We start from the raw sequence: 25,292 nt of genomic DNA, 5'->3' as shown, positions 1-25,292 counted from the left end.
TGGCTTACGGTACAGGATGTATATACTGGGCTTAATTGTGCCTAACAATCATCTTGGCCAGCGGAAGGCATTTTCAGATGGGAAATGTGTATGAACATCTGTTACACTTCCCTGTGCCTGATTTTAACTGTTCCTTCATGGAGGAAGGTATAAAAACGAAACCATTCACTCCTGCAGTAAAAAGACCATCTACTCCCTTCAATCCACCACAGTGTGTCACCTAAAAATGGGACTTGGAGAATCCCGCGACGGATGGATTTCATTTCCTGCACCAGCAGCGTTCAGAAGGCTCGAGTGGGCTTTAACAACTTCTGCCTCCAAAATAAGTCACCCCAGGAGCCAGGGAAGGCAGTTTCCCAGCACACACACTGACCAGTGCTATAATGAAACCAATCCATCTGTTTCCTTTTCCTACAGGACAATCAGTTCTGAAAAATTTCTTGGAGCCATCAACAGTTTCAGGTAACCTTAAGAAGTGCTCAGAAATAAGCCCTTTCACACAGTACTTGCCTTCATTTTATATTTAAGATTCTGAATGAATAAACAAACATGGAATTACAGCGAGTGATTTCTGCAACTGCACAATTTTCTAAAATGAAAGGGAAACATCAGAATGGAGTTGATGAGGGAATCAAGTAGGAGGAGCAATTTGCCAAAGACTGGTTGGTCTTTTAAGAACTGGGCCTAACCCCAGCTGCTGTGTTCCAGGTTAGCCTTAAATCCTCTGGTGTCTGGGTGGTAAAAGGTGAGAGGGAGATTTATGTTTCAAATGGAAAGAGAAGACAAAGACAACATGGAAGGTGGATTTTTAAGAGTTGGTCACAGACAGGTTAAGAGAGTTTGATGATTTCAAGTTCTCTTTATCCTGGTTTTAAACACTACAAGGCCAAAAAAGAGAGGAGAGGGGAAAAAAAGAAGGTACTGCCTCCTGTCTGGATACAAGATTTTTAAAAAAAAGTAATAATTAAAAGCGTAATTTCTTCTCTGTTCCAGAAGGACGAGTGCTCCAGTTGCATTTAATTTCCCTCAGTGAAAGGAAAGCTTGTGCTGTTTTCCATGTTCAACTCAGAACAGGCTCTTGCGTGACTTGTCACAACAGAACACGTTAGATTGTTCATTCTCCTTGTTCCATCTCAGGACAAGGTAGAAAAGATTGCTGCACTTCTGAAAGGAACATTCCCTGGAAGGAGATCAAGCAGTGAACCCACGCTCTGCAGCACGGACCTGCACAGACAGCTTTCCAATACAGGACAGTCCCCAGGTACCACCGACTTCTAAACCCCTTCGTAGTAATTAGTTGCTACAAAAGCATAAGAAAATACAAATTATTTCAGATTCTGAGGATTAGACCTTCTCAAGTATGGTCCAGCCTGTATAGAATCAAATTTTTGAGATTCTGTTAATGATCCTCATGACTTTATTAAGAATTTGAATTTTCTATTTTGTATACAAATAATCAGCATCCTCTTCCATTCTGTTTTATTCTGTTTTTCTAATAGCTCTAAACAGTATATATGCTTTGAAATGAAAGTATTTTCATTCTAACAGGGCATTGGAATACAATTGCAGAGATTTACTTTTTCTCTGTACCTCAGAGGTTAGCAAGATCAAATTTCTTTTAAAAATTTTATTCAAATAATGTTTTTCAGAACAAATCCAAGTCAAAGAGAAAGAAAAACTAGCAAAAGTAGAATAGGTTGTTCTGTATTTCTCAAAATATTAAAAATGTATCTCTCTTTTTTTGCACAGGTAAGATCTAATACTTTAGAGAACAAATAAAAAGGTACTGAAAAGCTGGTCAAACACCAAACCCACTCTCACAAAAATAAGATAAACCCAAACCCTGCGCACATAAAAATACCCAACACTTAGAGAATAAGGAACCATTTTGCATAGAGCATAAAAACCTTCAAACTTTTTCAGAAATCTGAAGCAGGCCCCGTTTTATGGGCCCGGTTCAGCATCCAGCTGGGCTGAGTCCGAGTCCCTGGGCTGAGCCCGAGTCCCTGGGCTCAGCCCGAGTCCCTGGGCTCAGCCCGAGTCCCTGGGCTCAGCCCGAGTCCCTGGGCTCAGCCCGAGTCCCTGGGCTCAGCCCGAGTCCCTGGGCTCAGCCCGAGTCCCTGGGCTCAGCCCGAGTCCCTGGGCTCAGCCCGAGTCCCTGGGCTCAGCCCGAGTCCCTGGGCTCAGCCCGAGTCCCTGGGCTCAGCCCGAGTCCCTGGGCTCAGCCCGAGTCCCTGGGCTCAGCCCGAGTCCCTGGGCTCAGCCCGAGTCCCTGGGCTCAGCCCCACTCCCTGGGCTCAGCCCGAGTCCCTGGGCTCAGCCCGAGTCCCTGGGCTCAGCCCCACTCCCTGGGCTCAGCCCCACTCCCTGGGCTCAGCCCCACTCCCTGGGCTCAGCCCCATTCCCTGGGCTCAGCCCCACTCCCTGGGCTCAGCCCCACTCCCTGGGCTCAGCCCCACTCCCTGGGCTCAGCCCCACTCCCTGGGCTCAGCCCCACTCCCTGGGCTCAGCCCCACTCCCTGGGCTCAGCCCCACTCCCTGGGCTCAGCCCCACTCCCTGGGCTCAGCCCCACTCCCTGAGCTCAGGGAAAAGTCATCCCTGGGGAGTGAGGAAGGACTTCTCAGGTTTGCTAATTCACTGAAGTCAGCATCCCTCTGAGGCTAGTGGGGAAATGAAGAATGACTCACTCTGTATTATTACCTACAGGATCATTCACAAATGCAGGAAGAACCTGCTTTCCCTCACCTCCAGTCACCTTTTATCTCTCAGCTAAATGTCATCTTTCTTGCTTTTAACCAACTACATGGTTATAGTTTTTAAAAAGCCTGATGGTGGGGTTTTTTAAACCTGCTATTACTCTCTCTGGAATACTCACCCATGCTTAGGTTGTGATTTAATACAGTTCTAAGATTTTCTCGAGAATGGAAGTAAAATGTTTGGAAATTCCCTTTTTTTCCTCTGTTTGGGTTTCAAATGTCAACATGATTTGTTCTCAGTGTTTGAAACATGCTTATATTCAGTCCCACTGTCAGGGAAAATAAAGACAGCTGATGTGTACCTGCACAGTTGCTGGTAACTCTCAGAGAAACCCATGTATTTGCATTTTGGCAGGCACACTCTTGCCTGGGGTGGATGTTTTGAAGCTTAAATGTCTAAGATGGCTGGAGATAAATTTGACTGAATTTGCTATATATTAAAATGGTATAAAGAAAACAAGGTGCCATAAACATTTCTCATAGTAAACCAATATAGTAACAACCCACCATTTTCTCCTCCATGATTTTTAAATGCTACTAATTAGCATTATTACAGGAGGGCAGTACATGCTTTTGAAATAATATGGCAAAGGACAGAGACATAACAAAAGTGCATTTCCAGTTCTATAAGAGGAAAAAGCCTTGGGATAATAAAGCGCCTCATCATACTTTTAATCTCTTGCAATTAAAAAAAAAAAAAAATCAATAAAAAACCCAGCATAGTTCAGATCAGTTCACTGCTTTGAGTACTTTTAGTCTTACCTTAATAAGGCATAAGTTGCTTTTACAGAAGGATATTTTCCAATAAAGTCTGAATAACATTTCACTGAAATGCACCATAATTTATTTAATTCAAAGTCTTAAACAAAATCTTAAGAAGCAGACTAGAAACCTTTCTAACTGTTGAATATACAGGCAAGAGACTTTTTCTTTCTTCTCAGCTTAATCAGCAATAAAACCATATGTAGATTAAAAAAAAAAATTACATTCTTTACTGATTTAATAAACTCATCAGAATTAGAAGATTAAGTCATCCGCCAAGCCATCTAACTCATGGAACTCTGGCCACTAGAGAAAGAAAAAGAACCAGGATATCAGAATTTACCTTAATCTACAATAACCTGAATCTTGTGGAACACAGTTAGAAGCTGTGACACGTAAAATTTACCTGGATCTATTTCCCATTATCTATTTACAGGGTTCATGATCTGTCACTATATGTAAAAATACCCCCAAATTTTTCAAATTATCTGTGAATCCTTTGGATGCTCATAAATTTAAGCCAGCTGTGATACCTGGCTGGCAAATATCTGCCAGGTGTGGTTCCATCACTCTTAGGTAGCAATAGTGCAGTTCAAATGCAGTTCAAACCCAACTATTTCAGCTCAAAGTGTTTATACCTGAAATTATGAGGTCCTCACTATATTTTTTTCCACACCCTGATCTACTGAAACAGACATTGTGTATGTTTTTACAACACCCTGTTTGAAACCAGGTCTGAGCAAACAGTTACCTGCACACCTCAGTTAAAAAAAGCAAAAAAAGACAGGCCAAAAGATGTATTTTAACTGGGTTTCTAATGTTATAGCTCATGCAACACCGGATAATTTTTCAGAGGGTAAATAGGTGAAATATTCAAGCCAACTCCATTAAAATGATTGTTCTATATTTAGATGTACAAGCATATTTTTATATCAGTCGTGAATCATTCCACTGAAAGCAAAAGAACTTCAAAGTTGTATCTCCTGTCATAATCTGGTCATCAGAACTTTTATTACTGATGATTATGCATGAGTCAGAAAAGAAAAAAAATCAGCTGAAATTCCAGATCCTTGGAAACAGTCCTATCAGCTCGCTGGCTTCTAGCTGGGGAAGCCAAATCAAACAATCTGCCCTTACAGAGAATCCAAATCTTAAAGGCTTTCTCTTATTTACAGGATGAACAAATAAACAGAATTGACCCTAATGAAGGCTATTTTATCTATGGAAATTATTGTGTTCATGCAAATTCAAATAACCTTGTATTTATTCCACTTAAAAACCTCTGCAAAAGCTGCAGTCAAAAAGTTACCCAGTTCTTCCCATACTAAAACACTCCACTGAAGTGTATTCTCCAACACACAAAGTACTGACCATAATTATAGATCATCATTTCTGGAACTCACTAATACTGGTATTACATGCAAAAGTGGAAAAAGGAAGAAAAATTCTGTCTGTTGGGTGTCAGATGAAATCTTTTGCTTTTTTTTGCTGAACTCAGAAAGAAAAAAAAAAAAGCCCTGACTCTAAGACAACATTGACCCAGCTGACAGAACAAGAGGTAATGCAGTGTTGCCTGACTCATCCAAATTATGTCACCCTCTAATTTCTGAAACAAAGGCTAGTGAGACAAAATTAGATGGGAGGCCACAATAGCCACTTGTTTCTTAGGTGAACTAAAACGATTTAGATAGGCTATCCTTCTTACTAAAATTGACTTTTTGCTCAGTGGGAAAGACATTCCATTGCATTGCCCCTCCCTCTCGCTCCTGTAGGTTCACTCACCGGGTATTTTATGATATCTCTGCACTTATTGGCAAGAAACAAAGGCAGGTTAAAAGAAAAACTTGCAGCATCAATAACCAAATAGTTTCAAGCTGTCTGCAGCCTCTTGATCAGGTGACAGGTTTCACCAGTGTGGTATCTTGGCTCCACTGCTTGATCCATGTATCAGAAGGAAAACCAATTAAATCTGCAGTGGTATGGAACAGATCATCTGCAGTGCCATCCTGAGGCACACACAGGACAGTGAAGCAGTCAGGCCCACGCCAGAAAGGCATGCCCTATGTGACTGACCCTGGGTGAGCTCCTTAATGGATGAGGGCAAGGTTGTGGATCTCTGCCTAGACTTCAGAAAAGCCTTGGACATGGTTTCCCACAGCATTCCCCTGGAGGAACTGGATGCTCATGGCTTGGATGGGTGTGCTCTTCACTGGGTAACAAACTGGCTGGACGGGTGGGCCCAGAGGGTGGTGCTCCTGGAGCTCCATCCAGCTGGGGATGCTCCCAGGTGGAATTCCCCAGGGCTCAGCTCTGTTTGACATCGTTATCCATGATCTGGACAAAGGGATCGAGTGCACCCTCAGGAAGTCTGTGGATGACTGATTAGGGTGGGAACGTCCACCTGCTGGAGGGTAGGAAGGCTCTGCAGAGGGATCTGGACAGGCTGGATCAATGGGTCGAGGCCACTGTATGAGGTCAAGTGCTGGGTTGGGTCACAACCACCCCCTGCAGCTCCAGGCTGGGGCAGAGTGGCTGTAGTGAAAGGACTTGGGGGTGCTGGTGACAGTGGCTGAACACGAGCCCAAGGAGGCAAGAGGCCAATGGCACCTGGCTTGGATCAGAAAGTGTGGCCACAGGACCAGGGCAGTGACTGTCCCCTGTGCTGGGCACTGCTGAGGCACCTTCAATCCTGGGAGCAGCTTTGGGCCCCTCATGACAAGAAAGACATTGAGGGGCTGGATCGTGTTCAGAGAGGGGCAAGGGAGCTGGGGAAGGGTCTGGAGCACAAGTGTGATGAGGAGCAGCTGGGGGGGCTCCACCCAGAGAAAAGGAGGCTGAGGGCAGACCTTCCCTCTCTCTACAAACCCCTGAGAGGTGGCTGGAGCCAGGTGGGGGTCAAACTCTGCTCTAGAGCAACAAGACAAGAGGAAATGGCCTCAAATTGCACCAAGGGAGACTCAAATTGGATATTAGGAAAGGGTTGTCAGGCATTGGAAGAGGCTGCCCAGGGAAACGGTTGAGTCATCATCCCTGGAGGTATTTAAAAAGGGTAAATTAAAAATTAAGCATAGATGTGGCACTTAAGGACATGAATTAATGGTGGACTTGGCAGTGCTGGGTTAAGAGTCAGACTTGATGATCTTAAAGCTCTTTTCCAAGAAACGATTCTATGATTCCATGATTTCCAGAGATTTAAGCATTGCTTACAAAAATCTTCATTTATCAAAGTAACACAAACTACATTCATCACTAATACCACCACTTTACATCTGTTAAAGGCTCTTCTGATACAGAAGGGAGAAAACACTTAGCAAGTCTCAGGCAGAGAAGAAATGTTAGATATACTCCCTCAAAACCAAAACAAGATACACATTCAGATGAAAAGTGATTGCAGTAGTAAAACATATTCAACCTCCACTCACAAAGCACTGGGAGTACAGTACTAGTAATAAGAGACCCTTATCACTTGCAAAGACAGAACAACACAATCAAGCCAGAATAAATCTGCATCTAAGGTAAATCATCTACTTACTGCACTTCAAAGAGGCAATTCAGCCAATGTAAACAGAAATTACACACTGCATTCCACTAGATCATAATCTAAACCCAGCAGAAACAACTATACACCACTTCAGGCAACACGGGAAGGAAAAATTAAAATCTCTCATCACTGCTATTTCAAATGCATTATTCAAATAAAACCTACTAAATTACAAAAGCTTTTTCATGCAAAGTGTCACAACAAATGCATGGCATTTTCCAAGACTGGATTGCCAGAAAGCAAGTGTGATTTTTGCAGGTAGCCTGACACAGCAGCATCTGCAAATATTCTGCATGCACTCCCTGCTAGCACTTCCCAGCACGGCAGCAAACCAAGGATTTTCCAGATGGGTACAGTGATGGCACTGTGATAAGTTTGCACCACTACTTTTCACAGCATATTTTAGGCAATTCTCTCGGCCCTAAAATAAAATGGAGCTGTCTCCAGATTACCACATTTTCAGCTGTCAGTTCAACACACTAGTTAACCGGTTACGGAAAATCAGAGGCAAGGAAAAAAAATATAAATACCTTAAGAATAATTTAAACTTAAGAATGATGTATTTAAAAGTACAGAAATTCCCTGTTTATTGAAATAGTTACCTCGACAGCTTTCTATTTCCTACTTTTTCCTCCACCCTCCCCTTCACCACCACATAGATAAATAAGCAAATGAAAAGGCTTTAGCTTAGCTGGTTGAAATCTTTAACAATAAAAATATTAAAGCTTCAGAACTCTTAGAGCTTTTCTGGTCACTGTGTTAAAATAAAAGTATACTTTAAAAATTACTGACCATATTCAAATATAATCCCATCTTTATCATCTTCATACTTAAGTAGCACATTCTGTATTAAATAGAAGTGTCTGACTATTTAGAACTTTCCAGTTTACCGAAAGGTCTGAGAAAACTTCAACTTTAATTATTTTTATAATAGTGCCTATGAACTCCTTTTTCTCTGCTAAATGGAAATTGAACCACTCAAACCAGCCACGCAATAAATAATTTAGCATCCATTATTAGAGTGTTATATATTGCTCATGTGTTCTTAAAATATTTTATCATAAACCTAACATTCCAAGTAACCAAAGCAATTGCAGAGATTTTATATACCTGAACCACTCAGAGCCATGAAAGATGTGGAGACCCTCAAGTTATTATTTAACAAAACACAATATTCGATGAATTGCGAGACAGTTTTTTCGATGCTGCACTTTATAATTTTAATGATAAATAAATGGATCTTGGTTTCAGGTTTACCCTGAGATGGTGGAGGAGCACACACAGCCACTCCTCCTGGCAGCAGGGCCATGCTCCCACACCCTGGCCAGTGCACATGGACCTTTTCCATGGACACCCCACTGACCTCCCCGCTCATCCGGACATACGGGCTCCCCCTTGGGAATCAAATGACAGAACTGGGATGGGGACCAAGGGCAGGATAAGAAGCCTTTCACTGGATTGACACTTAATCTTGGATGACATTTTTTTTACCTCCCTTGCCAGGACAAACAGCAGGATAGTTTTGCCCCAGCAGAGGCCTTGCTGCCCACAGCACACACAGGGGCTGCACTGCAGAGCCCATTCGGGTCCCGTGACAGCCCAGGAAGCCACCAGGACATCCTCTGTGCCAAGGCAGAAAACATCTCCCCACCCACATGAGGCATCATGCTATTTATGCATCATTTGTACTTTCATGTGATTTTTTTTTTTTTTTTTTACTCCTACAGTTTCACTCAGGAGAAGCAAGGAAGAGGAAAAGAACATTTTCTCATTTAAAAATGTGTTAATACATCAGAGGCAATAATAGCACCATCATTCTAATAAGGGTTTTTTAGGGTATATTTACTTATTGGAAAATAAAACTAAGTTTGCAAGTTAGTTTTTGCAAGTTATAGCTGAACACCTCAGTAGCCCTGGACCTTCTCTCTCCAAGAACACATGTATTTCCTTTTTCACCATCTCAGTCAAACATATGATCTCAGTAAGAGGAAGACAGAGCTCCTTAACAGAACACATGCAACTGGGAAAATGCATATGGCTGCTCATATAAGTTGCTTTCAGAGATGTACCCATGGTATCTGCCCTTTTTTTGTTCACCCCAGGGCTCACACATCCCAGGAGTCCGTAAGAAGCCAGGGTGACAAAAGCAAGCAGAGGATGTATGACAGAGTTTACTGATCAGTTTAGGAGGAGAGGCTGGAACAGGCTGCACATGCACAGCACTACGAAAATAATATGCAGCTCCTCAAGGTGCAGAACCTCTGAAGATTAACATTCCTCCACGGAGATCTGAGCTCTCGCTTGCTCAGTCATCCAACACAAAACATAACAAAACCCCAAAACAGTCCCCCAAATCTCTAAGCAATACTCTACACTGCTTTCATATGCAATCTAGGAATATAACCAATTGGAAATCATGGGGAATCCCTAATTAGAAATACATCTATTTTCTGTAGAAATCTGTGCAAGTAAACAAACTGCATTCTTATAAGCCCATAAAATGTTAAAACTGCCTCATATTCAAAAATACTTCAAGGTTGTGATCTCAACCTGCAACCCAGAAAAAAACCCATTTGCATAATCAGTTTATCAAGGCATATTCTTTTGAACAAAAATTTCCATTAAAGTACTGAATGTTATGTAATTACTGCTTAGAAGAGGATGATATAAATATGCCTATCAGGTGTCCTTTGCATTATTTATTTTGGATACTTAGGTTTACTCTAAGAGACAAACAATAACCATTCTAGTGTCATAAGCTGACCAGAGATACTAACAATGTAATTAAAAATGTGGGGGGAAAAAGCGGTCAAGCCATTTAATGCAGTAATTTGCTCGCTAAGACAATAACTCAAATATCTGCTTTCTTTCTAAAATGCAATTTTCAGGTTTGACATTAGAGAGAGAGAGAGAGAGAGAAGACAAGAGACTTGAGAAGTATCCACATGATGAACACTTTCCAACTGTACCTGTAAACATACCTATTTTTTTTTGTTGTTCAACAGTTCTTATTGCTTGACTATTTTAGATCTATGCTACAGGAGCAGAACAGGCCTGGATATATCTTTCTAAGGAAAGAAAGAAAAGGAAAAAGACTGAAATAAGGCATCCCCAATTTTCAAAGGGCCCTTTCTTCTAATCTATCTGCTTGGATAATGCGTCCAGAGTGGCATTTTGTAATGACAGCAACTTTCCAACAAATCAATAGTTATTTAATTCCCAACAAGCTCTCGAGTCCATTAAACCTGATTACATTCACCCATTTCAGTTGGGTGCAGTTATTTTTCCTACACCGGCACTTAATCTATAACAGGAACTTAGGAGAACTTTCAAAAGCAATTTCAACATCAATCAGCATAGAGTGAAAGGCACGATTTGCTTGTAATTATTTATTGGACAGGATGGCACAGGGGCTGACTGAGCTCCAGCGTCCGACCTTCACCCCCAAATTCTAATGGATATCAAGGCCCGCTTGATGTGTTCAGACGTGCTCCCGTGTCTCACTGCACAAAAAATAGCACCAGCTTGCACACCTCAGAAGGCACAGTTTTCCAATAGCTGATAATGGCCACTGTGCAATGCTATATTTCTATTTTAGGTCTATGTGTCTGATATCAAGCCCGAAGTGAAGATCGTAACTCACAGTCTTTGATTACTGAAGGGACCTGTATGGAAAACCACCTGTTTCATGCTGTGATTGCCCCTCTCTGCCAGCAAAATGTTGGAGCAGAGGAGCATAATGAAAATTTCCCTCTTCCTCACAGTTCATTTGACTCATCACTAGCACAGCAGAGAAAAGCCCTCATGTCTTGACCCTGTTAATGCATAATATCTACCTACGGTCACAGGGTACCTTTCCTTCCATTTTGTCAATGCTTGGAAATGTTATTTGAATTCTTTCTCGATGTTTTCCAATACTGCAAACAACAGGATACTTTTTGCTTAATTAGTGTCTACACAATCTATTAAAAATCCTAAGTCCAACAGCAGAAACTTCAGTAGCACCACTTTTTGATAAAAACAAAATCAAATCAAAAGCAGACAACACAACAACAACAATCTAATAATTGCCAGTTAACTTCTAAAACACAGAACTCTTGCCCTGCAGCAAGATCTTACACTTCAAGGGTTCAAAAGAATTAATGGGATGTGTATAAATATTCTGTGCAGGTGATATTTTTCTATACACACAAACCCACAAACCCTGTGTGACGCATAACATACGAATTAATGCACATTTAACACTATTCCTATTTGCTGCGCTAAAACACTTAACCTAAACACATCATGGTAAGTTACTTTGTCTTATGACCTGCCGTGGGAATGCTGACTCCCTCAGAAACCTGGAATGGATAGCAAATCCTCTGCCCTGTGGTCAACCTCGTGAAGCAAAGGCATGAATGTTAAACAGCAGACAAATCAATACAAGCAAATATAGCTCAACTACACCATTTATTCAGCCATGAGAGATGTCAATACACAGATTAGGGTGATCCATCTTTTTGATTTCCTACTGTCTTCCCACTGACTACACGAGAGCTTTTGCCTGTATTAAAAGTGTTTGCTTTCTCAACCATAAAAATTCCAATTATTGCTCTAAGTGCACTAGAGTTAAGTTGCTTGTTGGAAGCGGCCTTGCATTACCTGAACAAGTCCAGCGAAGTATGGTGCTGCCGGCAGAATCATGGGCACTCCATAGGGATGTAGCAAAACTCCTTGAGACGACAACATGGTTTAAGTGATAGTATTACTCCCAACTAAAGCTAAACACATCAATTGAAAGTTAGGGGAAAATCTATATACCAACTTCTTCCAAACTCAGAGCTAGAACCAAATAACTTCTGTCAGGGGCAAAGCCCACATCAGCTGTAAAAAAAAGAAAAAAATTGACGTCAGCAACTCTTAAATGTTAAAATTTTCTTCAGAGACAACAGATAGAGACAACAGCTGCAAACCTAACTCTACCAAAAAAGGAAGGTGCTATTTTGGGACCAGCTTAAGTAACATGACTAAGCCTACTACTCTTTATCAGTTCAGATTTTCAAGTACTACACATATAGAGATCAAATTCTGTACACAGGTCCACTAATCAGAATTAATTTTCCTATCAGTTCTGGCATATACATGACAACAGTTACTATTAGAAGCCATTTTAAAAATAATCAGGTTTATCACGATTGCATAAGTAAACATTTCCCTGAATTTATAAGCTGTTAAACAATATTCATGTGAGTGTTTAAACTTAAGTCTGTCACACTGGGTACATACCCTGTTTTGATTAATTGTATTTCCTTGTTTGTTTTGAATATTTGAGTTAACTAATACAAGTTAACTACTTCTACACGTGTAAATTATATCTTAATGGTTTTTCTAACCTTTCACAACATCTATGTTGTTACATTGATATAACTATTTTAAAAAGACCAAATTTGCCCAATAGAGTATTTCAAATCTGTCCTCCAATTCAACTTACACTAAGAATGTAAGAGACAAAAAGAGTGAAATTTAGGTTGTTTTCCTCCCTAAAGAAAAAAAGTTTGATTTTAAACATACTACTTGCAAGACATTCTCTTCCACAGCTAATTTTTACTCTAGACAAAACAAACTCAGTCATTAACACCTGTTTCATGTGGAATGCATCTTCGATTGCAGATATGGCTAATGACAAGAATTACAGTTGAGCAAGACTAGTTTTTTATTTCAACAAGGAATTACTCAGGTACTTACAACTTCATGTTACAAGAGAAAAAAAAAAACCACCACAAAAAAATCTCCTACAGTCTTCGAATAACCAGGGTGCTTCACACCACTAATTTCAGCTCCTTGATTTTGTTGCATAATTACTTTTCCAGATAACTAATTGCAGACAAGATTTGATGTGATACTCAATTATTTAATGTCACATTCTGACCATCGTGAAAGGTTCCCAGTAATTGATTCTCATGTATCACGGCAGCCGTGGTGCAGGAGTCACAAATCTACCTCAGCAGCTGCAGGCTGGCCCTTGCTTCTCTCAGCCTTCGACCATTTCTAACTTTAGCTGTTGAATTGTGACCCTCTGGGATGCTCTCTGGAGACCCTGCCAGTGAGGACAGTGATTGTCACATGATGGAGGGATGTTTACTCAGCTCCATCTCCTGTTACAGAATGGCTTCGCTTTTCTGCTGGGGATAACGCTGGTCACACCGGTTATCTCACTGTGCTCAGGTGTAAATCTGATTTCTTGCTCTTTTCTTATTGAGAACCTTGCAGTTTAATTATTAAGAGTGCAGTAGGGCTGACACATCGTGGATTTTTTCAAATGGTTTTCATCAATTCCGATACAAAACCAGTCGTGAACTTTCACACAGAAATATATAAACAAAAAGTATATATTAGAAAGCCAGTTGCAGTGACAACTCACCTAAAAGTATTTAATTTCTTTAAAAAAATCCACAACTTCATTTTAACTAATTAATTGTTTCATCTAGCAGAGTGAGCTGCATTTGAAGAGAAAGATTTCTTTCACCCAGGAATGGAGATTATAAAATAGATACTGCAAGCTTTACTCAAATGACTCCAGTGGGACAACTGACATAAATAAGACTGTTAAATTGCTCTGTAAAATCCCTAGCAGGTTTTTTTGTTTCAGCAGGTATGTATTTGATAAGATGTTAGAAAACCTAAAGGAGAAGACTTGTACAGGGAAGCACAAGCTTGAGGGAAGCTTTTCTGTGATCTGTTTTGGGACAGATTTTTTTTTTTTTTTCACATTTTCTTTAATTATTCTGGCACAAGGCAACACGCTGATGAAATTTCCTGATGACACAAACTTGGAAGGTACTGTCAAGACTGAAAAGGATAAGAATATTACATAGAAAGAACTGCTAAACCTTATGGGCTGCATTAATAGAAATGGGATGAAATTCAATAATACAGAACACAAGATCATGATTCTGCTAATAACAGAAACTGCAGATCTAAACTCAGGAGGAAGAAAAGCAGGATCTCATTGCATCTGTTTAAAGAATTTGAGCTGCTAGTGTGATGCAAATTAGAAGTATTTCTTAATTAATTTTATGTCTCAATTAATTTCCTGATTTCTTAGAGGTTCTCCCACTAGCATACAGTTTCCTTCATTCAAAAAAAAAAAAAAGGTCAAATTCAAATATAATAGCTGTAGAGAAATTCCTCTTTGTATTCAGGGGAATGGAACAACTATGCTGCAACAGGAACCTAAGGTGGATTTGTTTATCCCAGCAAAACAATCTGTGAACAGGGAAGAAAACAGTAGGAGGAAGAGACTGTTTAAGCTAAGGACAATCCTGACACTCTAAAAATCAAGAAAAACCTTGTTATGAATAAATTTAGGCTGAAAATATTTTTTTTCAAGGGTTTGGTTTTGGGTTTGGGTTTTTTTAAGTATTTTGGTCTTGGCTAACGAGGGTCTAGAACAAAACACAATAACAAAAAAGGGTGGCTTATAACAGGCAATTATATGATGCCAATAGTAGTCTGAACTCAACAACATCCAGGAGGACCCTTCCAGTCCTTTGCAAGCAGCATAAACATTCAAGAACAACAAAAACATCCAATGTCTAAAAAGCACTTATAATTTCTACATTGCAGATTGTAACACAGAAAAATAAACCTCAAAACCAAACGGTAGTTACCTGTTTTAAGGTAAGGCTGCTTTGCTTGCCTCACTGTAACAACTTCTACAAGTCTGGCAGTATGGCCCTCCAAAGCCAAGCTCTGACTCTCTGGGGGACTCTCTGAGGATGTCCCATGTGTGCACCAGCTACCTAAGTTCTCACAGACCTCTGTGAACCAGGAGCACAGAGGTACAAACAGAGTTTTACTCACGACCCCGCCCCGTGCCAAGCTCTGAACTCACCAGTGCAACTGCAGCAGCTTCACCACTTTATACCAACACATTTGTGTCCTGCCTCCCAGTCACACAAAAAAGGAAATTTGGGTTATTTTACAGTTCACCATTAATGGTCACTCCAGTTCGGCAAGAACATGTTGAACACGTGAAATTTGAGCGCAACGAGCGCTGGGAACTCAGAGAGTGAATGTATGAAATTTGAACACAAGGAGTGCTGAGAACTCAGAGAATGAGCCAGAATGGTGTTCAAATAAATAAATAAGCTGATAGGCCTGTTTTATTTTAGCATGGTAAAGGTTAAGCACAGACCCAAACATTTTTGGTAGGACAAAGCCAGAATGGTCAGGACACAGCACATCCATCACCTGCCTGAAGCCACGGGGGGTGACAGCACTTACTTGCTGCCCACTCCAGGATTCCTACTCCCTGCAAAAAAATTAAGTATATGTGTGGGTGGAAAAGGGGAGATCATCTATTTTAAACAATTACACAGCTTTCACTTCCATTACATTCTAGAAAATTATAATGCTGGTAGGAAAAAAAAAATAAAATAAATGACATGCTAAGCCATTTTCAGTGTGCTAATGCAGGCCACGTTGCCTTCAGCCCTTGGTTTCCAATTTTGGGGTTTCCAGCCCAAACCCTGGTTTGTTTCTTTTTAATTAAAAATTTTCATGTATTTTCTGAAACTGAAAATTGATTTCAAAAATGAGAGAGGAGGAAAGAATGAGAAAAATAGATGAACACTAGTTTGCACAAATAAAACGTGCAATCTTGTTTGTTTCATTTCTGCACAATTTTGCTAAAAGGTAGGTATTATTTACGAAAAGCTGGTTTTAAAGGTGGAGAGCGTAGGTTAAGCAAGTTAAGGTAGCAGTAGAAGGTCACAAAATATAGAAGTATTTCAGGTCCAGCAGTCTAATACAACAATCTTCTGTTTTAGCACAGAATTCAAGCTACTGACAGTGGTGCTCTAATATTAATTTTATTGAAGACTTGCTAAGAAGTCATTTAAAATGGAAAGGAAATGGAAACTGCTGTACAATAGGGATGCACAGAGACAGAAATAAAGCCAGAAGTATGCCTGAAAACTGAGCTACACATTCGGGCAGAACAAGAAAAATGAAAATGATGCAAGAAAGGCCAAGGTTTTAATCCCACCTACATAGAACATGTAAATGGCACATTAGACAATGACCAAAATACTTCCCCAAGCAAAAGCAGATGCTTAGGTTTTGCTGTGGTTCAAGGCAAGGAAAAAAAAAAAAAAGACTTTAGCAACTTCCCTGGGGCCATAATGCCTGGAAAAGGCAGATCCCTGCAATGCAGTCATCAGCCAATCAATGATGTATGCTCTAATCAGATTTTGACAGAAGTAATCTATTTAGACCATCTTTCTGCCAAATAATTAATTCTTCTTAATGCCTGTATCTAGTTCAAAATACCACAACAGTTCTTGCAAATGCTCAACGACACCAATGAACTTCAAATAATTTCTACTTCCTTCCAACACTGGCGTAACTTTCCCATCTCTCAGATCATAAATAATTCAGGTACCACTTTGGCACCCTCTCCATGCTATGTCATATTTGTTTCTTTTAGGTTCTTCTTCAAGCCTCTTATTTCTGGCCACCTTTCCTATTCTCCATTTTCTCTTTAAGGTTTCTCAGTGGTTTTCTGGTAAAGGAAAACCCAAAACTGAAAGGACAGATTAGTTTCCAAGTCTCCTGATAATTTCCCTCATCCACAGCAACTTTAGATTGCTGTCTCTAAAAAAGTATTAGCAGACACCAGCAGCACACATGCTTTGAAAGAGAAGGTGAGCTGCCATTGATCAGCAGTGCCTGAGCTAAGCAGACCCAGGCACTAAATGAAATACTGATACACAGAAAAACTTGGTCTGCACATTTCCCCCCACCCTCCCCAGCACAACTGGTGACACTTATAACTCCTACTGCTTGTCTTCCAAAGATTATTTCCACCTTTCTGCAAAAGCCATTTAGGACCAAAGGCTCTTCAAGTGCTCAGAAGCACTATCCAGACTTGACCCCTGTCCTCAGCTGCTCACCCTGTTCCACCCTCCTAAGCAAAGTTTGAAGTACATGTAGGAGCTTTTCCAGCCAGGTATGAATTCCTCAGCCAGCTCCTATCACACATCACAGCAGAACTGACATACAGCATGTTTTAGTGACTTTTAAAGTAGAAAATATCACCTATACAAATCAGAGATATCTACTGATCTCATACTGATACAAGTGCGGTGGATGAAGTCAGAGTTTCTGGAGTTTACCAAGCATCTCTGTTTATACTAGTGAAGAGAGTACTGATATAAGGATATAGATAAAAGATAGAGATATATAAGGATATAGAAACTGTTTACAAGTTAGAGAAACCATCATTTTCAAGTATGTGGAACACTTGTGGGATACAGCAGATTAGGACTTAATACATTTTTCTTCAGAACTTAAAGTTTCTATTTAAAAATTACATTAGCATTTAACAATTACATTAGCTCTTGGGAGCACACTGAAAGAATCAGCCAGGTTCATCTTGACCTGCTGCTAGTTTGTAATCAGAAACCAACAACACTTCAGTTCCACTGAAGTTCAACTATTCCCTTTTTCTTCTAAATATAAAATGATGGCAATTTTTGAGATTTCAAAGACACATAAAGGTAAATAGTTACAGTCTTACTGACTATGAGAACTTCAGAGAGAATCACTTCACACAAAAACTTCAGAAACATATTTGGGAAACTATTCATAGCTCTAGAAAAATCAAGGCTTTCACCTTGTAGGCCAATTGGTCTTATAACATTTCAAGTGCAACACTGCAGCAAATGTTGGTGTCTGAGTACACAGCCAATCCTTTTTCTCTTCTTTAAGCAACCTGAAACTTTCTTTTTTGTTGTCAGTACCATGCACTGCTCTAGTATCTCACTGGCTAAAGAATGGCATGTTTACTTTGCATTTCTTTTGGAATTGCATTGCCCCAAAACACATCCTTTTGCTACCTCAGCAACTACACAGTACTTGTCATCACCCCCCATGGGCTCACTTCAGCCTGTTCCTACTCTAGCTCCTACTGCCAACAACTGAACAATTAATACTTTTCATTTTGCCTTGAATATTACACTCCTACCCCTCCTAACCAAACTGGAAATGGCATTGATGCTTTCCCCTGAAATTGCCTGATATCAGATAAAACTTCTTATAAACACCTATAAATGTTTCTCTTTCAGTCCATTAAACCTCCTCTTGGCCAGAACCCCCCCCCAGAAATGTTGACTGGGGGATGAACTGACGGTCAGTGGTAAATTCCTTTAGAAGAGAACTGTGGCTGCTACAGGAGATCACCATCTCTGACAGCAATACAAAAGAACACACACATTTCAAAGGTACACACCTACTTAGCTTCACTTTTCCAGGAACTCCTGAAGGCAAGCCTTGCCCACCTCTCCATCCTTGGAAACCTTCAGTTCTTTCAGACTAGATTGCTGGAGATATGTATTTGTCTCCTGACAGCAGAGAGAGTGATTTACCCTTCAGTGAGTCACAAAACACATTCGCTTACAGAAGAGATAAATGTGTGCTAGAGAGGGGAAGCAGGTTAAAGTTGGAGTCAAGGGATGCTCTCTGGCTGGACTTCCCTTTGGTTACTACAGAAATGTAGGGGCCTGTCATCATCCCTACATATCATGGCACAAAAGCAGACAACAATCTGTGCACAACAACTCTCTAAAAAACCAAACAAGTAGCTATAGGTGCCTTTTGACTCAGCTGCACTATCACACCAGTCAGCAAGATTCTAAATCACAACCAGATTTTTATGCCAGAATTGGTGTCAAAATTCAAGCAGGATCAATCTGGAAACTTTAGTTATTTAATGTGCTGGGCACTGCACTAGGAAGGGAGATGACATCAGACTGCAAGGTGTCACACAGAAAATAAGTCTCCTAAAGCTACAAAAACTGGGGCAACACACATGGTGATGCAAGTCACTTTTATGGCAGCTCCATGGGCCTGTACAATTCCATTTGTGAAGGGAGTTTCTCTGTGTGCTACCTGTTGTCCTGGATCACTCAGAAAAGTTAGCTGTAAAACCAGAGGAAAAATCTCTTGCTTTAAGCACCAAGGGTTGATTTGGACATCCAGACATCAGTACTTATTCACAACAAACACTGCAGATGAGTTACCAAGTTTTTCACTTTGGTTCCTGTGCCTTAGTGCACTGCATTGTTTTCCCTCTCTTACAGAGTTTTATCCTGGCTTTTATTCCATAATTCCTGTCAGCTGGACAGGGTACCACATCAGTTGTATTTTCCCTGTTGCCCTCTTTGAGAACAAACTCTCTCCCTTCTCCAGGCTACTTCAGATGTCTTTCACTGCTCTGCTCTTGAGATTATCTGCATTTTCTAAAACAGTTGAGATTAGCCTCCAATCTATAAGCAGTTAAGTAGCTTAATACATACAAAATTTTGTATGAAACATAGAACACTTTCAAATCTCATGCTTGTTTGATATCACACAGTTACACAGACAAACTGCTGAAAACTACATACATATTCCAGTTTCACAAATGATATCACATATATCTTTATTTAATAAAGTGTCAGGTTATATATATTTTTTTCCACAAAATACATATTAGAATCATAATTTCATATATCTTTCTTAATCTCTTTCATTTTTTCTTCTCTTTTGCATGCAAAAGATGACAAAGAAATACGTTTTTTTTTTAGGCATGTATTTTGCCAAGAGGTAAGAGCAGGCTGTAATCTTCCCCTTAGGGTACTTTCAATTGCAAATAAAGACCAGAAGCAACAAACATACTCTTCCTTGCAAATCAGGAGCAGGCTGACTGTAATCAATACCCACTCTTAATGAATCCTGGTGATACATCCAAGCAATGCCATCAGAGATCACTGTCTATTCCACACAGGATTTTTGCCAATACTTGAGCACTCGAGCAGTCTCAGTGTGAGTTCATGGCCATGTTCTTATGGAACCAAGATGCAGAAAAGAGGATCTCAGGAATACAACACTATACTGTAGAAGAGATAAACCACCTGCCCATCACTGCCGTGTATCAGGCTTTAGTTGTGTGGAGATGCCAGAGATGCCAGATAATCACATATTTTTATTGCCAAATCTGGTCAAACCAACCTCTCTTTATTGCCATGGTCAGGCTACTCTAACTATGGTATCACAGGAAGCTATGACTTCTTCTTGACCCCAATTAGCACATTCATTATTCATCAAAGTACAGTTTTCATTTGCTTCCCCTGGGAACAGCAGAGTATCACTGTGAGGATCTTTCAATACAACTTCACCCCCTTAATACACTCAGGATTTGCTGACAAGTAACAGCTACTTATTCCCCCGAGTGAAGTTCATATTAATAGGACTGCACAGTGAATCATGAGATGGTATTAAACCCTGCCTCCTGCCTGTATAAATACATCATTCAAGCACCCTACCAAGCCAAGTGCAAGGGTTTGATTGCAGCAACCAGCACAGGGTGCCTTGGAGAAACAGCCCATTCAAACCTCAAAACAATAAAGACCCTACAGGTCTTTAAAGGGATCAGAGGGAATTTCTGTTCACAACTGACAAGTTTCATATTTTCCAGAGATAAAATATCAAGACTTGAAGGTCTTAGATGTAATGCAAGCCATAATTCAGATCTATTCAAGACACTGGCAATACTCTAAGTACTGAAGTTTAGCCAAGAGCTACAAGCAAGGAGCATCTAAGGCAGGCAGGATTTGGCTGAAAGCATTAGAAAGCTCAGTTGATATGAAATGTGCCTCCAAATCTGAATACCACAAAGTTAATAAAGCTTTTTTTAAACTTCATTGCTACTTTATGTCTGAAGTCAATTCAGTCTCATGGATATTTCCTAATGCAACTGTTTGGAGACACACTTGATCCCACGTTCAGCAATTCAACCCCCACACCTAAACTCGGTCTTACAGGCAGCTGCTGTGCATGGCCTGTCCAGGCAAAGCTCACACAGCACAGGAGCCTTTTCCTGACATGGGCCACATCTTTTCTGCCCATACTCTGAGCATCTGTGACTGAAGAGGAGTCAATCCCAGTGGAATTGCTCTGGTCCTCTCTGTGGGCACCTTTGTGTAAAGAGCCAGTACACAGAAGAACCAAGGTAAAAGAACAAAATTCCCTGGGTGAAGCTTTAAGAAAACGTCCTCATAATACAGTAAATAGATCTCACCTTAAAGAATCACATCATGTGTTTTCTTTTCTCCCCTCTCCCAAGACCTGTTAAAAAATATTCTATTTATTCGTTATACTTTCCAGTCCTAAATATTCTTCAGCAACACAGTGGATACTGAATTCATGTGAATACTTGATTTCTAATGTTATCTCTCATAACTTCCTCAGGACAACATAAACCTACATGGATCATGCTACCGGTCAGAATAACAGAAGAGGGTAGAACAACATAAGATCAGGAAACCATAACACTGTTATATCAGTGCCAGATAGTAAGAGCCTTTCCTGTCACCCACTTACCAACTTTTTTACTTCTGGTTAATTCCATTTAATATTTGAAGGGAATAATAAAAGGATTTTTAATCTCACCTTCATTTAGGTTTTAATCAACTTTTGTCAGTGCCCTTGGAGCACCAGCCAAAAACTGGTGCAAATTTGTGCAGAGAAGGACAAGAGAAGAGGATTATTTCTATTTTTATTGAAATCAGTACTTCAGCATATATTAAATGTATTAGTTGGATATTACTAAGATTTTTATTGCTGCAAGAAATGAGACAAAGTGAAAGTTGTCTCCATCTAAGACCTCAGACGTTGTCAATCCTCCTGCAATGCAACATGAGGGGATCAGACACCAGAAACTGAACTCAAACTCTTTGACTGAGAGCATTGTACTTTGTCTCAATTTTTTTTCAGTAGTTATTTGTCCCTAACCAGAAGAAATGAAACATCTGATACTGCTTAGTAAAGAACTAAAACACTAAAACACATGTTACTGAACACCAGCAATAAATAAAAACAAGAAATTTAATATCCCCTACCAGTTTCGAGTTACTCAACAAACATGAACTGCACTGAAAGTTCATAAGACAGACATAAGTTTTGCACATCTGGATTATAAATGCTATTATTGGAACATCTCTCTGGTATTGACAGAAAAGCACTACACAGCTGCTTCCACAAAACTGTCAGACTTCAGGATAACTAATGAGGCAACTGGGACTAGTGAATTCTTGTAGAAATTATTTTCAAAGGTTTTATAATTACCTTTTTTTTTTTTTCCCCTCTTGATAGGTCTCCTTCACAGCCTCCTTTCTTGAATGCTTTTGTGATGTAGTACTACAGGCTAACAACTTTTGTTGTTATCTGCTGATCTGTTTGCTCATTCACGGTAAAAGAGCTAAATTTCCTGATATCTTAGCCTCAACTCTTCAGTCCTAATTGGCCCTTTAAGGTCATATGAAGAAAACACTGCAATATTTTGTGCTCCATAGCCCTGATTCTTTGTGAAACTGTGAGAATAAGCAGTGCCCATCACTATCACAGATCAGATGCTGACTCCTCTAACTCAGCATCCTTCATCAATCTGAAACTTGCTTTCCCTTAGAGTTTTCAAAAAGCAGTTTCAAAGTTCATTTTCTTCAGGAAACAGGCACACACTACCTGTACAATTTTAGTGCAAATAAACACTTAAAACTATTCTTAAGCACAGTATACAAGAAAACGATGACAGAAAATGCACATACACTGTACAAAACATTAATTGCATAACAAAGCCAAGGATAACAACTTTAGTCAATAAACTGATCTACCCCAGTAGAAATTCTAATCCTGACTTTATCATCCACTAAAATCCATCCCTGAATCTGATGCCAGAAAAAAATCCTGGGAATGCTCCATTCCCAGGCACACATTTGAAGATGCCTGCCCCGTTCATTTGGTCATACACAAACACACATATTTGTTTATAACCAGTTCCTGAGAGACACAACCTACCAAACGACTTAGTAATAGACATTACAGGAAAAAAAAAAAATAAAATCATTGTTCTTTGTCCCTTCCAGAGTGGTTTTCTGGAAACACCTTGAAAATAAAGTTCTCTCTGAACAGCATTACCCTGTCAATCCTTCGTTTCTTAGGAAACTGTAGTTAGAAATTCCTGTTTTAGTTTCCATTTGTCACGTTTGTGGAAAGTCAAAACTTCGAGTGCAATTCTTCAAATCAATTGAGGAGCATTTACTGACACTGGAAGGAACAGATCTAAAATCCCTGTTCTGTGCTCACATCTTTTGCTGCTAATGCACATGGGTAGGGGAGAGGGGGATTACAAAGTATTTCTAGCAAGCCCTTGCACAAAAAAAAAGTGAAGAAATCTCATTCTGTGCTAAAAAATTACTACCATTTTGCAAAATTACATTTCAACAAGCTCCTGAAACACCAGTCCTACCTGTTAACAATGCATACTTTTCCAAGTAACTATGCTTATTATATAGTTTTTTCCTTTGAATTAAGTTCTTCAGGTACAAGGAGTAGTTTAGTTCACAGAATCAGAGAATGATTTGACTTGGAAGGGACCTTAAAGACCATCTTGATCCAACCCCCTGCTGTGGGCAGGGACACCTTCCACCAAAACAGGTTGCTCAGAGCTCCATCTGAGGCCACTTGGACACTTCCAGGGATGGGGAAGCCACAGCTTCTCTGGGCAGCCTGTGCCAGCGTCTCAAAACCCTGACAGTAAAATACTTATTTCTAAAATCTAATCTAAACCTACTCCCTGTCACTTTAAAACCACTCCCCCTTGTCCTGTCCCTCCATGCCCTCGTAAATAGTCTCTCCCCATGTTCCCTGTTGACCCCTTCAGGGACTGCAAGGCCACAATTAGGTCACCTCAGAGCCTTCTCTTCTCCAGGCTGAGCAACCCCAATTCTCTCAGCCTTTCCTCACAGGAGAGATGCTTCATCCCTCTGATCATCCTGGTGCCTCCTCTCCAACAGCTCCATGTCCTGCCTCTTCTGGGCCCCCAGAGCTGGAGGCAGCTCTGCAGGTGGGGTCTCACCAGAGCAGAGTTCACCTTAAAAGGATTTTGAACAACTTTATTCCAAAGGAAAACCTCAGTGCATAAGGCAACCTCATTACATTACCAACATTTCAAAGGCCTCAAAAGTCCAGTGGTAAAAAACAGACCCAGCTGCAGCTCTAGAACAGGAGGCAGCAGCAGCTCGGGAGCTGTGAAAATATTATGTTCTCAAACATTTTTAATAGGTGACTTTCTGCAATGATAAAAGCCACAGAAAGCCTAATTTTAGGACCCGTTCATCATTTGTGTCTGGAACATTTTCTTCTACATTTTATTTTGAGGCAAAAAAAAAAAAAACAATCACATGCTGTGTAGTTGAAATCTTTCAGTGATTTACCTTAATGCATCCAGATAGAGCATAGTGGAGATTAGTGCTACATAAAGGAAGTTAAAACAGTTGACAGGTACATTAAAACAAAGCAAAATTAAAACCAGATAATAAACAAGCACTTTTCCCTCAAGAAATCCATTTGTACAAGAGTCAAGTTCTACTGAGTCATCTCCCTGCTCGTGCAGTACAACTTCTCTTGTCCAGGGAGTACTAAGGACTGTTCTGCCCTGAGTAAGATCTGGGAGTGTAAAACCTTGAGCCTTGCCTTCCCCAGCTGATGCTCTGGTAACAGTATTGACTTTTATTCAAAAATAATCCAAGTTAACTAGTGATGCTTCTGTAGTAATAGTTTATCAGTAGCTCTTTTCAGTTACAAATGAAAATTAATACACATTTATAATTTTTATATCAGCATTCACAACTCAGGTGCATTATTTCAACATGAAATACATGGTAAAACCAATTTAGTAGTGACAAAAATCAACTTAACCCACATAGAAAATAGAAACTCACTATTAAATTAGAACTGCCAAAGACCATCACATATTTTTTTAATGGAATAGCATAAATTCAACCAAAATAAAAGATTAGTGTGCAAACACTAGACAACTAATTACATAATGTACCTCTACAAAATTACATAATGTGGGTGCAGCTTACTTCCCTGTTTGTGTTTGAAAAATAGATTGTTTAATAACCCATCAAAGCTATCTGTAAACCAAGGAAACAATAGAGCAGATGTTGACTGTTGTCTTGTGCCTCACAGACATAATTAAATACAATGAAACACTCACGCACCCAAATAATAGAGGACAAACAAACACAGCAATGGTACTCTATAAACAGAAACCTCATTTACTGGGCACCTGCCTTATATTAATCTGTGATATTTAAACCAGCGAGGAAAAGGAATGGAAGGTATTTATCTGCCTCCAGACCAC

The 25,292-nt window shown here is 40.0% G+C and overlaps 1 protein-coding gene across 34 annotated transcripts in view; it reads right to left on the bottom strand.

Annotated features, from left to right (window-relative positions):
* Nucleotides 1–25,292, bottom strand: part of RBFOX1 (RNA binding fox-1 homolog 1) — a 1,157,213-nt gene that overhangs the window by 229,369 nt on the left and 902,552 nt on the right. For 2 of the 34 annotated variants that reach the window (XM_032703698.1, XM_032703696.1), the window contains one exon: nt 11,705–11,926. The exons of 28 other annotated variants lie outside the window; for them this stretch is intronic. In XM_032703698.1, the coding sequence (XP_032559589.1) occupies nt 11,705–11,791 (87 nt within the window). In that variant the 5' untranslated portion in view covers nt 11,792–11,926. Of the gene's footprint in view, nt 1–11,704; nt 12,032–14,712; nt 14,866–25,292 lie in introns of those variants that run through there. 4 more of the 34 variants (XM_032703697.1, XM_032703700.1, XM_032703710.1 and 1 more) reach the window with 4 other exon arrangements.

This window comes from Chiroxiphia lanceolata, chromosome 16 (assembly GCF_009829145.1).
Source record: "Chiroxiphia lanceolata isolate bChiLan1 chromosome 16, bChiLan1.pri, whole genome shotgun sequence".
In the NCBI taxonomy this organism is placed as follows: Eukaryota; Metazoa; Chordata; class Aves; order Passeriformes; family Pipridae; genus Chiroxiphia; species Chiroxiphia lanceolata.
Note: the sequence above shows the minus strand (reverse complement) of the source record. Positions and strands in the feature narration are given on the sequence as shown.